This window comes from Podarcis tiliguerta (genome assembly GCF_965153285.1).
Source record: "Podarcis tiliguerta genome assembly, chromosome: 1".
Classification (NCBI taxonomy): domain Eukaryota; kingdom Metazoa; phylum Chordata; class Lepidosauria; order Squamata; family Lacertidae; genus Podarcis; species Podarcis tiliguerta.
This window is the reverse complement of record NC_139534.1, coordinates 11,652,265-11,669,762: the sequence shown is the minus strand read 5'-3', so window position 1 is coordinate 11,669,762 and position 17,498 is coordinate 11,652,265. Positions and strand designations below refer to the sequence as shown.

General features: G+C 45.2%; 1 protein-coding gene and 1 long non-coding RNA gene across 3 annotated transcripts in view; one reads left to right on the top strand and one right to left on the bottom strand.

Moving 5' to 3' along the window:
- NBEAL1 (neurobeachin like 1) overlaps positions 1-17,498 on the bottom strand; it is a 141,082-nt gene that overhangs the window by 5,785 nt on the left and 117,799 nt on the right. For both annotated transcript variants that reach the window (XM_083404486.1, XM_083404487.1), the window contains 13 exons: positions 16,979-17,109; positions 16,026-16,135; positions 15,729-15,846; positions 15,410-15,507; positions 14,152-14,268; positions 12,639-12,728; positions 11,554-11,663; positions 10,177-10,349; positions 8,649-8,743; positions 5,640-5,756; positions 3,346-3,507; positions 1,580-1,728; positions 536-671 (listed from right to left, as the gene is read on the bottom strand). In XM_083404486.1, coding sequence (XP_083260612.1) covers positions 536-671; positions 1,580-1,728; positions 3,346-3,507; positions 5,640-5,756; positions 8,649-8,743; positions 10,177-10,349; positions 11,554-11,663; positions 12,639-12,728; positions 14,152-14,268; positions 15,410-15,507; positions 15,729-15,846; positions 16,026-16,135; positions 16,979-17,109 — 1,606 coding nt within the window. The remainder of the gene's footprint in view (positions 1-535; positions 672-1,579; positions 1,729-3,345; positions 3,508-5,639; positions 5,757-8,648; positions 8,744-10,176; positions 10,350-11,553; positions 11,664-12,638; positions 12,729-14,151; positions 14,269-15,409; positions 15,508-15,728; positions 15,847-16,025; positions 16,136-16,978; positions 17,110-17,498) is intronic.
- LOC310665555 overlaps positions 17,118-17,498 on the top strand; it is a 38,521-nt gene continuing 38,140 nt past the window's right edge. The window contains exon 1 of the long non-coding RNA XR_014505520.1: positions 17,118-17,435. This is a non-coding gene — a long non-coding RNA (uncharacterized lncRNA). The remainder of the gene's footprint in view (positions 17,436-17,498) is intronic.

The window sequence follows — 17,498 nt, the reverse complement described above, 5'->3', positions numbered from 1 at the left end:
AATAGCAGCATTTGCCCTTTTCTTAACTCTTAACGGGCAAGGATAAGGTGGTGCTTTTAACTATAGCGTTCAAGGTCAAACCCAAATGCAGTAAAGCCAAAACAAAGAAAAATCCACAGTTCATCCTTGTCTGTTCAGCGTTCTTCCGAAATCAAATTCCGTAACTTGCAAACAGGAGTGGCGCATTAGTGTTTAGAATGAAATGTTATACAGCAGGCGAGTTCAGTTCAGTCGGTTTCCCGATCTAGCAAGCAGCAGAAAGTTGTAATCTCAGCTATGGTGAAACCTCTATTTTAGTCCACTATTTCTGCCCCAGCTCCTAATGTATTGTTCCCTTCTATGCCCTCGTTTCCAGCAGAAGACCTTTTGGAAAGAAACGGCAAGAACATCTCGAAAACTATTTCTTCCCCTCGGAAAGCTCAAGCTTGCTGAGACGTTTGCCCTGCCGGAGAGGCGACCGCTTGCGCAGCTGGAAAGCAGAAATAAGCGAGCTGCCCACCGTTCGGTAGATAAAGTTCCTGAGGGTAGGTTTTACCTCTGCCGGCTTCCCGACGCCGATGATGATCAACTTGCCGTCCTCGAGGCCCACCAGAATATGGCTGGACTCTTTGGTCACAGACACACAGCGGATCGGCAGCCGCATGGCCAATGGGGAGGTGCTGGGGCTGAGGCTGAAATCAATGGGAACAGAACAGCCTGGTTAGGAACCCCTAGAAATGCGCCAAAGGTTTATTTTAGACGAGGATGTCTGGATACAGGGAGAATATTGACATTGACTGGTAGGCCTTATGGTTGTGGGAGGTCCAACGTCAGAAAGATGGTTTCAAAGCGGGGGGGGGGGGACTTTTGACATATATTTGCATATCTGTCACATATTTGAATATGTGACAACAGCAACTAGAACTCTATACGCACTGAAACGAAAACTAGAGAAGCTTTCCTTTTTGGAATTATAGGGATAAAGGTAAAGGGACCCTTGACCATTAGGTCCAGTCGTGGCCGACTCTGGGGTTGCGGCGCTCATCTCGCTTTATTGGCCGAGGGAGCCGGCGTACAGCTTCCGGGTCATGTGGCCAGCATGACTAAGCCGCTTCTGGCGAACCAGAGCAGCGCACGGAAATGCCATTTACCTTCCCGCCAGCAAACAGTAAGAAAACCCTTAATTTATTTCGGTGGCCCCGAGTGCTGGGATTGTGGCTAAGCAAACGTCAACAGTTGGTTCACGGTTAAACTTTTAAGTCGGGAACCAAGTTGAAGTCAGAAAGAAGAGAAGCTTTCCTTTTGGGAATTATAGGTAAGTTGAAGTACTGTATTTTTCGCTCTATAAGACGCACCAGACCACAAGACGCACCTAGTTTTTGGAGGAGGAAAACAAGAAAAAAATAATTCTGAATCTCAGAAGCCAGAACAGTGAAAGCAGAAATCCCTCTTGCTGTTCTGGCTTCTAGGATAGCTGCGCAGCTTGCATTCGCTCCATAACATGCACACATATTTCCCCATACTTTTTAGAGGGGGGGGGAGTGAGTCTTATAGAGCAAAAAATACGGTACTTCCTGCCCCTCCCAACCGTTCTCGTTACCTGTGGAGATCTCTTATGGATAGAAATCCCTGTAGGCTCCCCATGACAATATATTCCCCAGCCAGGCACAGATCCGACACGTCCTCTTTCAGGCTCTCGGAGCCCAAGTACCTTCCATTCACAGAATAGAGATGTAGTGCATTTTTATCCTGAGAAAAACAAAACAGAACTGATTGCAGGAGACTGCATAATGAAGGCATTTCTTCGGAACAGAGGCAGATAAATACTGTGAGAAAGAAAGAGGCAGAGAGACAGAGAGAAAAGCGAACCTTTTGCTCACACCAGCCTGAAGCAATTTTAAATTGTGCTTCTTTTGTTGAAACATAATTTTGATTCATTTTCTGTTTTACAATTTCAGATCAACGTTTTGCATCCTTAAGATATCAATGACTTGCCTCCTTCTCTTTCCATGGTTCATTCCGCATATCTTAGATCCCTGCATATTTTACAAAAACTGTACCAATCGGTTTTCCATTATTACATCCATCAAAAGTTATTTACACTGGTGAATTTATCTTAATGCTGTCGGTGTTTTCAGCTGTACACAATTATTTTCCATATATTCAATAAACATTTCCCCATCTTCTTTAAACGTATGTTCTTCTTGTTTTCTTATTCTATATGTTAAGTCTGCAAGTTGTGCATATTCTGTCAACTTAAGTTGCCAATCTTTCTGGGTTGGGACTTCACTCATTTTCTATTTGGGGGTTAACAAAACACAGGTTGCAGTTGTTGCGTACATAAATCACCTTTTCTAACACCTGGGAATTTCAGTCTGAGTTATCCGCAACAGAAAGGACCCTGTTTTTTGGGGGAAATAATTTGAAACATTTTTTTCCAATCCATTATAAATCATTTGCCAATACCCTTTTACCTTTTTACATGTCCACCACATATGAAAGAGCAATGTGGTGGTTTTAAAGGTTACTTTCTTACATAAATAAATAAACTTTAATTCGTGCTAGGTGTACTACACACTGTTGGGAGAATCTGAGCCCATGAGCTTAAGAAAGAAGGATATTATTATTATTATCATCATCATCGTCATCATTATTATTACAGTCATACCTTGGAAGTCAAACGGAATCTGTTCTGGAAGTCCGTTCTTCCAAAACGTTTGGAAACCAAATCACAGGTTCTGATAGGCTGCCGGGAGCTCCTGCAGCCAACCAGAAGCCGTGGAAGCCCCTTCAGACATTCGGGTTCCATAAGAACATTCACAAACCGGAACAATCACTTTGCGGCATTCAGGACCCAAAACGTTTGAGTTCCAGGACATTTGACAACCAAGGTATGACTGTATTATTTAATCCAAAGGTATCAGGATAGTTCACATTACAGTCATGCCTCGGGTTGAAGTAGCTTTGGGATGAATATTTTCAGGTTGCACTCCGCGGCGACCCAGAAGCAATGGAGCACGTTACTTCTGGGTTTTGCCGCTCGCACATGCGCAGATGCTCAAAATGATGTCACACACATGCGCAGAAGCGGCGAAATACGACCCACGCAGTCGCGTGTTACGTTTACTTCAGGATGCGAACGGGGCTCCGGAACGGATCCCGTTCGTATCCGGAGGTACCACTGTATAAAAATAGGTTAGGAGGGGGCAATGGGGGGAGGAGGGAAGGTAAGAATTGGCCTAAGAGTGCCCAGTTGACATAAGATGTACCACTGATTCCCACTCCCACCCTGCCCCCCTACCCTGGAAGCAAAACAAAACAAGGACACATGCTTCTAGGCCTTTGTGAGTCCGGCTGCCCCCATACCTTGAGAGTTGTCTTTCCTTCTACACTGGTGTGGACGACTATATGTCCTTCCCAGGAGACGGCGAGATTTGGGACAGTGAGCGAGAGAGCTCTCTCGCAGGGCGGCCGCAGAGTCTTCACGTACTGACCTTTCCGAATTGTATGCACAATCACAGTGCCGTCCTGTTCAGAAGGGAGAAAGAAAAAGCCAGGCATTCAAAAAGGGTTCTAAGACAACAAACAACAACAACAATAATAAAATAAATAAATAACCGCCCAACAGAATATTAAAAGCACAATAAAACATCAAACACTAAAAACTTCCCTAAACGGGGCTGCTTTCAGATGTCTTCTAAAAATCAGATACTGTTGTTGTTTATTTCCTTGAAATTGGATGGGAGGGCATTCCACAGGGCAGGTGCCACTACCAAGAAGGCCCTCTGAGCTGGACCTCAGTGTCTGGGCTGAATTATTGGAGGGGGAATAGAGACACTCCTTCAGGTTTCATAGAATCGTAGAATCATAGAGTTGGAAGAGACCACAAGGGCCATAGAGTCCAACCCCCTGCCAAGCAGGAAACACCATCAGAACACTCCTGACATATGGTTGTCAAGCCTCTGCTTAAAGACCTCCAAAGAAGGAGACTCCACCACACTCCTTGGCAGCAAATTCCACTGTCAAACAGCTCTTACTGTCAGGAAGTTCTTCCTAATGTTTAGGTGGAATCTTCTTTCTTGTAGTTTGGATCCATTGCTCCGTGTAATCTTCTCTGGAGCAGCAGAAAACAACCTTTCTCCATCCTTTTATATATTTGAACGTGGCTATCATATCACCCCTTAACCTCCTCTTCTCCAGGCTAAACATGCCCAGCTCCCTTAGCCTTTCCTCATAAGGCATCGTTTCCAGGCCTTTGACCATTTTGGTTGCCCTCCTCTGGACACGTTCCAGTTTGTCAGTGTCCTTCTTCAACTGCGGTGCTCAGAACTGGACACAGTACTCCAGGTGAGGTCTGACCAGAGCAGAATACAGTGGCACTATTACTTCCCTTGATCTAGATGCTATACTCCTATTGATGCACCCAGAATTGCATCGGCTTTTTTAGCTGCCGCGTTTCAACCCGGGTGTACTTTTTTTAGCATATGTGGAACCATGTGAAGCATTCTGCATGGCAGCAGTATGGGCAGGGGTGTTTTAAAACTCAATTTAAAACATGGGTGTTTTGAAATGAGAATCCCAGTGATGAGAGCGGCTCTGTTAGAAACAGAGCGACACACACAAAAAAGACACACAGGGGAGGCAGTGTAGGCTGGTCCAATAATGGAGTACAGCCCCACCATCCTTAAGGTGCCCCTGCCCATTGACCTGCCTGCCCTCCTGCCTTACTTATAACCGGTCCAGGGGGCGGCATCCTTTCTCAGCAGTCTCAGCCCTTGTAGAACACAACAGGGTGGAAGATGGGGACAAAATCAGCATCAGTTGCCTTTCCCCATCTTCTGCTCTGGCTCCGCCTATACAGTATCATTTAATTGCTTGGCTTATCATTTGACAGGTTTGGGGCTGTTTTGGGTTTTCCCTGATTTGCAATGTGTGTGCATGTTTAAATTCTTTATTTCTATTTCATCAGATACATCAGGTTTCCTTCTCCACCCTTCACTTTAACAGAAAGGAGGAGGAGGAACGATTTTGGAAATAAATATGAAAGCAAAAGCAAAAAACAAAATCCTAAGAACCAATCCCAAGGACATCACATACATTTACATATACATATACACGCGTGCGCACACATACACACATATTGCTATTTTAAAAATGCATTTAAACAACCTTAAAATATCAATGACTTCCATTCTTCTCTTTCCATGGTTCATTTTGCATAACATAAATCCCTGCATATTTTATATAAACTAAACCATTCAGCATTCCATTATTACATCCATCAAACTTATGTACACTGTTTGAATTCTCTTAATGCTGCCAACGTTTTCAAACTTACACAATTCCCCCCCATATATTCAATAAACATTTCCCAATCTTCTTTAAACGTTCCTTCCCTTTAAAGAAGGACGTCACATTTTGAACATGCAACGGTACAATCCTGTACATATGTACTCAGAATTAAGGCTCGCTGTGTTCATTGGGACTTATTCCCAGAATAAGTCTGCCTAGCAGAAGTGCAGCCTAAGAACACAACTCGCGAGCATAAATGCAAGGGGTAACAACAAAGCACATGAACGAGGTCACCCAAGACTTGAGAATTAAATCACGGGACGGTTATTTGCTTTCAGTGTAGTTGGGGAAATAGCAAGCAAACTCACCCTGCCCCCTGACACAGCCATGTCCAGTTCTGTACTGATGCCAACACAAGAAACTTCATTGGTATGTCCATACAGAATCTGCAAAGGTTTAGGTGCCAGGCCTACAGGAACGCCTCCCTGGTATAAATGATAATAATATATATTTTAACCATACAGAAGGCCCTTTCAAAACATCAATGCGCTTAGATGCAACTATTAGTCAAACAGTTCTTTCTAAATCAGTGGTTCCTTTTGCTTTTCTCGTGGCATAACAAAGCAATTTCTCACAAAATCAATGTACAGAAAATGACTGCAACATACAATCCTGGTAGAGTCATGTTTTGAAGCTATGGTTTTCCCAGTAGTGATGTATGGAAATGAGAGCTGGACCATAAAGAAGGCTGATCGCCAAAGAATTGATGCTTTTGAATTATGGTGCTGGAGGAGACTCTTGAGAGTCCCATGGACTGCAAGAAGATCAAACCTCTCCATTCTTAAGGAAATCAGCCCTGAGTGCTCACTGGAAGGACAGATCCTGAAGCTGAGACTCCAATACTTTGGCCACCTCATGAGAAGAGAAGACTCCCTGGAAAAGACCCTGATGTTGGGAAAGATGGAGGACACAAGGAGAAGGGGACGACAGAGGACTAGATGGTTGGACAGTGTTCTCGAAGCTACCAGCATGAGTTTGACCAAACTGCGGGAGGCAGTGGAAGACAGGAGTGCCTGGCGTGCTCTGGTCCAGGGGGTCACGAAGTGTCGGACACGACTAAATGACTAAACAACAACAACAACTGCTGGTATATACAGTGGAACTTCTATTTGCAACCATAATCCGTTCCAGAGGTCCGTCCGGAGGTCGAAACAGGTTGCTGGGAGAGGCGCTGTTGTGCGCATGTGCAAACGGCGGCCCACCCGCAAATTACTTCTAGGTTTGCCACGGTCACGACTTGGAACGACCATAAGAAGGGGCAATGGTAAATACAGGTTCGACAGTATTCACAAAATGCAAGTCCAGTCAGATTTGAATACACAGCCACAGACCTGTTAATACAAGACCATACACACCAAAATACCCTAGAATGTGTTTTGTCCAAAGCTTGAAGGAAAGGAGAACGTTGCAGGATATGAATTTCTTATCTAAGGGCAGAATTATATGTGCTGAATTCTCCTCTGCAAAGTCTATCATTTCAGCAGCTCTTTTAAAGAAACATACCCCTCCTTTGCAAGCTGAGCTCTGAAATTATAAGTAAGCTCAGCTGGATCAAAATGATGGGAAGAGACCACCTAGAAAGTAGAATCAGGTGGGTGCCGGAGGAGGCCTTAAGCATTATGGACCAAAGTAGACATGGCATTCAGTATGTTTCCCTGCAGAATGGAAGTGACTGGTTAAACTCCCCTTCCCTGCCTGGACTCAGCTAAGGTAAAGGTAAAGGGACCCCTGACCATTAGGTCCAGTCGTGACTGACTCTGGGATTGCGGCGCTCATCTCGCTTTATTGGCCGAGGGAGCCGGTGTACAGCTTCCGGGTCACATGGCCAGCATGACTAAGCCGCTTCTGGTGAACCAGAGCAGTGCACGGAAACGCTGTTTACCTTCCCGCTGGAGCGGTGCCTATTTGTCTACTTGCACTGGTGTGCTTTCGAACTGCTAGGTAGGCAGGAGCAGGGACCGAGCAACGGGAGCTCACCCCGTTGCGGGGATTCCAACTGCCGACCTTCCGATCGGCAAGCCCTAGGCTCTGTGGTTTAACCCACAGCGCCACCCGCGTCCCCTGGACTTAGCTATACAGCTGCAAATAAAACGTTTCAAGTGTGTTGTAAAGAGCGATATACAAATGTGACGCTAGATGGCAACAGTGGGCTATGGCAAATTCAATGTACTTTTTTCAAAACATTTTTCAAAAAAGCATTTTCACAGCTTTTTTTATATGCGTGTAGATTCCACCCCTGTTGCAAAAAGGCCATTGAGAAGCCCTCCTCCTGCACCAGCGGCTTCTTGTTTGCATTTTAGAAAATATGACGTCTAACTTTGCCCACAAGTTGTCTTGATAGATGTAGGTTTGGGGAGGGCTGTAGCTCATGGCAGAAAAATTGTTTTTTATGCGGAAGATCCTAAATTCAATCCCTGGTATCTTCAGGTAGGGCTGGGAATACCTGAAACCCTGGGGAATCCCTGTTAAGTCACTATAGACCATAATATGCTGGAGGAACCAATACTGTGACTCTGTGTAACATAGATCCCTATGAACAAAAATGTGTGGTTTTGCCCTTAGGCCCGGGGGAATCACTTGTTTTCTCTGTGAAAAGGTGATTTAAAATAAAATAAAATAGATCATCATTTAAAAAAAATCAACACAGCCTTGTGAAGAAGCTACCACACTCCCGAAAAAGCTGGGGTACTCAGAACGGGGTAGACTATTATAAAGTGGGGTTTTACTGATATTAGTAAATATCAGTAAAACTACGACTCTGTGGTATAAACAATGTGTTGCTTTCTGTGATTGTTTCTTTATTGACTTCCTTGAGGCTGGAGGAAGAAGGGAATATCGGAATCTTGAATAAAAATAAACGAAGGAACTGTGAGTCACATTTCTTAAGGGATCCTTCAGACCCAATTCGTAATATAGGGCAGCAGGCAACTTTTTGTCACATTTAAAACTGCTTGTTCCTTGCAGGAAGCATCAAAAGTGTGAACAAGAGATTTTCACCTTCAATGTGCAGCAGAATGCTCCGAGGAGTTAACAGCCAATCTTAAGGAAGAGTTTTTTTGGCACCTTAACATGAGCTTTCAGGCACCAGAGCCTACTTTGTCAGCCGTTATCCCAACGGCTTGCTGGCACATGCCCATTGCAGATCCCCAAGTTGCTCCTGTACATTTCGCACATTTTTCCATAATTCAGCAACCACAGAAAGCATGAGTTGGCTCTTAAGACGATCACACCTCAAAGGTCACAACACTTCTCCGCGCCCCTTGCTGCTTCCTAACCCACCGCTGGTTGCCTTCATGGGCCTGCCAAAGCTAACTTACCTGCTGAACAACTTGCCATATCATACATGTGGTGTCCCTGGAGCCCGAAATTAAATGGATTCCGCAGAAATCCATAGCCAGGCATGTCACTATATCTGAACAGAGAAGGAAAGTGATTAGCTGAGGACAGCAAGATATGTTCCCAATTTTCAAAATCCAATTTAAAAGGGACTGCGGCGGGCCAGCTTCTACAAAAACAGGTGTGTGGCTCTACACTGCAAAGCAGTCAGTTGGAAGAATGGTTTAATGGCAAGTGAAGGGTGTCAGCCAGACCCTAAATAAGAATTGATTTGCCTATCCGAAGAAATGAGGATGATCAGGAGTGGAAATCATGATGGAACAGGGGTGGGAAACCTGATTGTATTATTGTATTCATATTATTGTATTGTATTAAATTGCATTACTGTATTTTTCGCTCTATAAGACGCACCAGACCACAAGACGCACCTAGTTTTTGGAGGAGGAAAACGAGGAAAAAATATTCTGGATCTCAGAAGCCAGAACAGCAAGAGGGATCTCTGCGCAGTGAAAGCAGCAATCCCTCTTGCTGTTCTGGTTTCTGTGACAGCTGCGCAGCCTGCATTCGCTCCATAAGACGCATACACACTTCCCCTTTCTTTTTAGGAGGGAAAAAATGAGTTTTATAGAGCAAAAAATACGGTAATTTAATTTGGTTTGAGTTGATTTGTAATAATTTGGAAAATCAATAAAAATAAATTGGGCAGGAGGGAGAGAAGACAGGGAGACCAATGCCTTGGTGGGTTACCTGGGCTCCGAATCATCCAATGAGATTAGCAGGATCACTTTGGGAAGCAGAACTACTATTGCACCAAAGCAGCAGAGATAGCTATAATTCTCTGCGCCGGGGGGAGGGGGAATCCATTCCATAAGGGACTTCCTTTTGCATTTCTAGTTTGTGCATGACTTTTGCTAATTGATCAAAGCAACATACTGAAGTACCCACTTCTCCCTCTCATAGCCATCAACTGTCCTTTATTTGGCGAGAAAGTCCCTTATCCCAGCACCGTGCTGTCCCTTATTGATGATGTCCCTTAAATTTCCCGGGTTTCAAAGGAAGCAGCTCCTCTCCCTCCCTCCCTGCCGGCCAGGGAGGAGGGAGGCTCCAACTGTGTTGCTTGGCTGCGTTGCTCACCCAATAAGGAGTCTAAGAACGACTGGGGGGGGGTGGAGTTTGCATGCCTTGTGCCGATCAAATCGGCCGTGTTGCCTGGGGACTCGCCTTTGCTCAGCGCTTCCCAGCGGAGAGGTGATGGTGGTTTTCCTTGCTGCACCCCCTTTGCCGGGTTGCTGTGCTGTGGGAACCACCGCTTGAGGCTTCGTTTGGCTGCTGGCTGGGCTTTCTGCCTTTGGCTCAGAGGGGCTCAGATGTTGAACATACCTGTGCTCTGGAAATCCCTTATTTTGGCTGCTGATCCCGTATTTTTGAGGCTGCGGGCCCCTTATTTTCAAATCTGTAAGTTGACAGCTATGCTCCCTCTCTCACCCCCTGTTATCAGAAATGTCTTACCCATATGCCTAATATGCTGTGCCATCAATTTCCCCTTCGTGAGTGACGTCACTCTGATGCTGTTGTCCCAATGGCCTCCACTAAATAGCAGCTTTGCATCGTGAGATGCTACAAACAACTTGGGTGTAATCTCCAGTCCTGGCGCAAAAGGACCACTCACGCTTCGTTGTGTTCTGCAAACAATTGTTTACGTTACGGTCTGTGTTGCCTACTCAAAGGCATTAATTTCCATTAGCTACAATGCTCAGCCAAAACAACACAATTTCAAGATAAATGAGTTCATTAAACTCACCCGCACAAATACGGAAAATGAAATAAAGTTATGCAAAAGACAGAGAAGCAATTCGTAATTTATCAAAATTCCCAAAGCTCATTGCGTATACAGTCATACCTCGGGTTAAATTTGCTTCAAGTTGAGCGTGTTCGAGTTGCGCTCCGCGGCAACCCGGAAGTAACGGAGCGCGTTACTTCCGGGTTTCGCCACTTGCACATGCGCAGGCGCTCAAAATGACGTCATGCGCATTCACAGAAGCGGCAGAAAACGGCGCATGCGCGCGCAGACGTGCTGTCGCTAGATACGTTTACCTCTAGATGCGAACGGGGCTCCGGAATGGATCCCGCTCGTATCTAGAGGTACCACTGTATTTAATCTCAGCAATGAACATTATTATTCTCATACTAGCTAAAGGCCTTTTACTATGGCAGGTAGCAAGGCGCGACTCTCTTATCAAAGTGACTAAGATAAAGGTGACCATGAAGAGCTGGCCATAGTTTGCTGGCTCAAACAAAATGGAAACTGTGGTTTGCCTCAAACCATGACTGGGAGTGAGAAGAATAAGAGAAGGTGTGGGGCTTTTTGTTGCTTATACACATGGCTTGGCATTATGTCTGAACATTCAAAGCTGGCGAGTTTCACAGCTGAGCATAGATCTGAGTCGAGGCTCTGAGACATTATGGTCCATATTCTAACTACTGCATGACACCAGCTTTTAATACACATTTTTCCCCTCTGTACGGTGGTACCTTGGGTTACATACGCTTCAGGTTACATGCACTTCAGATTACATACGCTTCAGGTTACAGACTCTGCTAACCCAGAAATAGTGCTTCAGGTTAAGAACTTTGCTTCAGGATGAGATCAGAAATCGGGCGGTGGTGGCACGGCGGCAGCAGGAGGCCCCATTAACTAAAGTGGTGCTTCAGGTTAAGAACAGTTTCAGGTTAAGTACGGACCTCCGGAACAAATTAAGTACTTAAACCAAGGTACCACTGTACCTACATCTGTGTTGTTTACAACCAAGGATAACACTTCAGACGTCTGACGAAAGTCCTCCTGAATCATGGCATGATAAAGACCTTTATTCTTATTTTACTCACTTGGGATTAGTCACCGTTTGATCTCTCAGAAAAGTGAAATAGTTGGAGATATTTCTGTCGTAAGGCAGCCACCCATGAGTTCCAATGACGCAGTTCTGACTCACTGTTACCTTCAGAAGAATGTGTATTGGGAGAAAGCAGAGAAACGATCAATGATTAAAGCAGTGCGTCTAATTAGCTGCATTTACAAAACGATCAATATCAAGGAGGAGAACAGCTGATTTTCCTTCTCTTCTCCCCACCCCCCACTTCCCCCTTGTTTAGATTGTAGTAGTAGTAGCAATAATAATAATAATAATACTCATAGTAGTAGTAATAATAATAATAATAATATGAGGGTAGAGATGCATCTTTACTGCCATTTACTAGGCACTGTAATAATCATCTCATTTACTTGTAGAGAGTGAAAGTGCTTCAGACCAGGGCAAAATGAGCTCAGTAGAAAGCACACTCCATGTTAGTCTGTAGTTTTTCACAGTTATACAGGGCAACAGCATCAACATTATTATTATTATTATTATTATTATTATTATTATTATTATTATTCTTACTACTACTACTACTACTATTATTAATTGAAATTATATACCGCCCTATACCCGGGGGTCTCAGGGCATTTCACAAAATAAAATCAAGATATAAAACCACAAAATACATAATAAAAATAAAACAACAACCCAACAGGCCCCCCCAATAAAAAACCACAATCTAAAAGGGCACAGGATGTCAATCAGATCAAGCAAAGGCCTGGTTAAAAAGGAATGTTTTTGCCTGGCGCCTACAGGTGTATAATGAAGGCGCCAGGCGAACATCCCTGGGGAGAGCATTCCACAGGCAGGGAGCCACTGCTGAGAAGGCCCTGTTCTCGTGTTGCCATCCCTCCAAACCTCTTGAGGAGGAGGCACACGAAGAAGGGCCTCAGAAGATGACCTCAGGGTCCGGGTAGGTTCATATGAAAAGAGGATGTTCTTGAGGTATTGCGGTCCTGAGCCGTTTAAGGCTTAAGAGCATACAAATCACGATCAAGCCCAGTTGATAATTCCAAACAACAGCAGCAGCAGCACTCTTTGTCACATCCTACTCACCAAAATCTCTGGGCTCCCTTGTGACATGAAAGAACGTGACTGATTCCTGGGGACAATGGACTTAACAATAGGTATCCCATCGCTGATCCCCTAAGAGAGAGGAGTGGGTGGGTGGGGAAAAAAATAATCTCAGTTGGCAACGGTTGGATGAGATTGGGCAGACAGCATTTGGCAAAGCTCCCCATGATATCAACAAGTTGTGCAAATCCTCTTGGCACAGAAGTCTCCAACATTTTTAGAGCAAGGGTCAAACTTTATCCCAACCATGCAAATGGGGATCCACACCCTCATTCCCCTCCCCCTTCCGCTTGTAGGGCTGCTGTTGAGATCCACTTCGGGTCAGACTGCATCCCAGTAATGGCTGGGATGGGAAATCGGCTGACCTGCAGATACTGCTGGACTACAACTCCCATCATCGCTGACCAATGGGGTCATGCTGGCCGAGACTGATGGGAGTTGGGAGTCCGCCTGCAAGTTTCTGACCCACCAGTCGAAAACCAATGTCTTGGGCTCATGTATCCTAAAGGCACAAGGCAAGGAAGTGTAGGGAAGGCATGCTCCTCAGCAATGTTATTCTCCTTGCCACTCCATCCCAAATATGTGCATGTGAGATAATGACTGGGTTTCTTCTTCTTTGGCGATCACTCGTAGATTGTCTTCCATGAACACGGTTTTAACCAGGCATAGGCAAACTCGGCCCTCCATATGTTTTTTTTGAGACTACAATTCCCATCATCCCTGACCACTGGTCCTGTTAGCTAGGGATGATGGGGGTTGTAGTCCCAAAACATCTGGAGGGCCGAGTTTGCTATGCCTGGTTTTAACAGTGAGTCCGTAAGTGACTGTGGAGGCCAATTCTGGATCCACACGTCCTTCCACAGTGGGGACACAGGTTTCCAGGCGGGAGTTGATCACGGTGAGGGTTTGCCAAGCGTGCCTTCCTCTCCGCACATTTCTAACTTTCATCCGGAGTTTGAGTGTCTTGAAAGCCCATGACACCTTCGGTAAAGGCTGTTCTCCAACGGGAGAGCTCACAGGCCAGTGTTTCCCAGTTCTCTGTGTTTATACTACATTTTTCTTTAGATTTGCCTTGAAAGTGTCTTTAAATCTTTTGTTGACCACCAGCATTACGCTTTCCATTTTTAAGTTTGGAATAGAGTGGTTGCTTTGGAAGACAGTAACCAGGCATCTGAACGACATGACAAGTCTCACGAAATTGTTGAAGAACCATTGCTTTGTTAATCGCCTTGCAAGAAGGCATGGTGAGTGAAGAAAGGTCCGGACTAACACTCATATATTTTGTGGAACAGTGCCAGGGCCCCAAGCCAATCTTATAAAAGACCAGCCCTAGTCTTTTGAATACACTGCATGCATCACAGATAGGTAACTTAAACCTTGCAACGAGCAAGACAGGCGGAACGGCTGCAGATTTTGGCCTAGCTAGAAAGAACCCCGTTGTTTTCAAGCCGACTCTCTCTAAATTCATGTTTATGCAATGTTGTCAAGATGTTACCTCAATGAAGAATGACTTCAATTCAGGGAGATGTTGAAACAGGTGAAAGGCGGCGTTTTCATTTCTGGTCTGCTTCTGCACCACTTCCGCCGCAGACAGCCTCGCAGGATGCGGCTCCTGGGTAAAACATAAATAGCAGGGAAAGTCGCAATTGTGGAAGCCTTCGTCAAACCTGGCAACGAAGTTGCTAGGAATTTAGGCATGCCTAACCACGCAGAGAGGAAGGGTAAGAAATGGAGGCAGTGAGAGATTTTACTTTCTTGGGCTCCATGATCACTGCAGATGGTGACAGCAGCCACGAAATTAAAAGACGCCTGCTTCTTGGGAGAAAAGCAATGACAAACCTAGACAGCTTCTTAAAAAGTAGAGACATCACCTTGCCAACAAAGGTCCATATAGTAAAAGCTATGGTTTTCCCAGTAGTGATGTATGGAAGTGAAAGCTGGACCATAAAGAAGACTGATCGCCGAAGAATTGATGCTTTTGAATTATGGTGCTGGAGGAGACTCTTGAGAGTCCCATGGACTGCAAGAAGATCAAACCTATCCATTCTGAAGGAAATCAGCCCTGAGTGCTCACTAGAAGGACAGATCGTGAAGCTGTGGCTCCAATACTTTGGCCACCTCATGAGAAGAGAAGACTCCCTGGAAAAGACCCTGAGGTTGGGAAAGATGGAGGGCACAAGGAGAAGGGGACGACAGAGGACGAGATGGTTGGACAGTGTTCTCGAAGCTACCAGCATGAGTTTGACCAAACTGCGGGAGGCAGTGGGAGACAGGAGTGCCTGGCGTGCTCTGGTCCATGGGGTCACGAAGAGTCGGACATGACTAAACAACAACAAACCATGCACAATTATCGGGCAAGCACATTTTGCAAAGAGCCTAGGAAAACAACTTAGTAAATCCAGTACAAGGATGGCAGGGCGAAACATATACACTCACACGGGGCTCTCTAGCCAAATTTACGTTTTCAACTCCGCATATTTATTTGTTTTTCTACATTTACAGCCCACATTTCTGCTGCCGTGGAACTCAAGGTGGTGACCATGTGGTTCCCAGGTACTGACCAGAGCCAGACCAACTTAATTTTGACAAGACAGAGGCCTTGTGTGCCTTTGGACCACACACACACACACCAGAAAGAATATATTATTCCCCTCTCTTCCCCTCCACCCACAGCATATGCGAAAGGAGTGTTTCAGTGCAGGAAATAGCCTGGATAGCAAACTTGTGTTCTCTATTGCTGCCAAAGGACTTACCTTGAGTAGCTGACAAGGTGTTTGTCCAAAATTATTAATCATCCCCTCTAAAGCTTTCCTTTCTTTCTCGTCAGTCAAGGAATCGAGATCTACAGCTCCTGGGATGACAGTAAACAAATCAGTGGGGCACACCCCATTCATTTAATTACACAATTTAGGCACAAGGTCTTTCACCTAATTTATCTGTTACTGGGAGGCATGTAGTTGCTGCCTCCTTTGCAACTGTTCCCATGATGCTCCTTCATAAGGGATGGAGGCCTTTGTATTAGAGGTTTAATACAAGGTTAAACAACTAAACAACAACAACATAGCTTGGTACCTTCGTAAGTACAGTAATAGAACACATTCAGGGCCTCCACCGCAGCTGGCCCTCTCTGCTTGTAGCCAAAAATCAGATCTATCCACTCGTGGAGATGAGCAGAGACGTACTCCGACTCCTAGGACAGACCGAGAGAACCGGTTTCAGCACTCGCAGGAAAAGTGGCAGCGAAGGCCGCTGCAAAGTATTGTACATGCAAATCAAACGGTAGCAACAAAGCGTACAGCTTAAGCCTTGCGGGCAGCATGTGCTATGTGCATTTCAACACTCCACTGAACCCAGAGGGCAATAGCTCACCAAAGCTTTCCTGTGTTTAAAAATGAAGTCCTCTGGTGACTGCGCCCATTTGGGGAGGAGAACATCATTCACGACTTCTTTCGAGATCTGCAGCTGACCCAAGCTGAAATCTGTAGAGCCGCAATGAAGACAATTAGGTTGCTATTAGCCGTGCAAAACAAACAACAACTTATTATTTATACCAAGCCCATCTGGCTGGGTTTCCCCAGCCACTCTGGGCGGCTTCCAACTGAATATTAAAAACAATACAGCATCAAACATTAAAAACTTCCCTAAACAGGGCCGCCTTCAGTTGTCTTTTAAAAGTAAAATAGTTGCTTATTGCCTTGACATCTGCTGGGAGGGCGTTCCACAGGGCAGGCACCACCACCAAGAAGGCCTTCTGCCTGGTTCCCTGTAACCTCACTTCTCGCAGTGAGGGAACCGCCAGAAGGCCCTTGGCACTGGATCTCAGTGTCCGGGCTGAACGATGGGAGTGGAGATGGTCCTTCAGGTATACAGGACCGAGGCCATTTAGGGCTTTAAAGGTCAGCACCAACACTTTGAATTGTGCTTGGAAACGATAAATGAAGCATTTATCAAGAGTTTTTAAAAGTCCATATGGAAGGGAGGTGAGAGGACAAAAAAAAAAAAAAATGCTGCTTAGGTAAATGATTACTTTGTCACAGAAATGGATTTCAGAAACAGTTATACAACAGAATATTTCAGGAATGAGGAACCTGGGAGCTGGAGTCCCAACAACATCTGTGAGGGATACACCTCTGGAATACATTAAAAAACCAGTAATTTGGCTAAAAACAACTCCCATGTTTATTAGCTGTATGTGAATTTCTATGTGCCCTGCAACTAGGGGATCAAAATTTCAGCCAAGCACTTTACTTAGAATAGTTAACTACAACCAGGCAGCTTCTCCTCAGGGAAACGCACAGCCAGAAAAACATTCCACTACTTACTATTTTGATTCTCTAAGAACTCTGGAAAGTAGAAGAATTCTGGGATTAGCTCTTTCACATCGTTGGGGTTCTCCATGAGAGCCTGCCAGGTAGCAGGAATGGAATGGAACTGCCGATCCGCACAGTCAAATCTGTGGGATAGAGAACGCATGGGACATGTGCCCTGAGAAATCTCTGAATGCAATCCAAGGCGTAAGGAGGGATACTATCAATGCAAACGCCAGGATTCTGCTTAAACAGCACAGCTGTCTGCATTCCTTTGACAGCTTAAATGGCCCAATCCTACCATCATGTGGTCCACAAGGGTGTTGTTAAACCCAAGAGCCCGTATAGAGTCCTTATGTGGGTTCTCTATCTATAGGAGAAAATAACAGAGGCCAACCAGAGAATACAGTGGTACTTCGGGTTACAGACGCTTCAGGTTACAGACTCCGCTAACCCAGAAATAATACCTCGGGTTAAGAACTTTGCTTCAGGATGAGAACAGAAATTGTGCTCCGGTGGCGTGGGAGGCCCCATT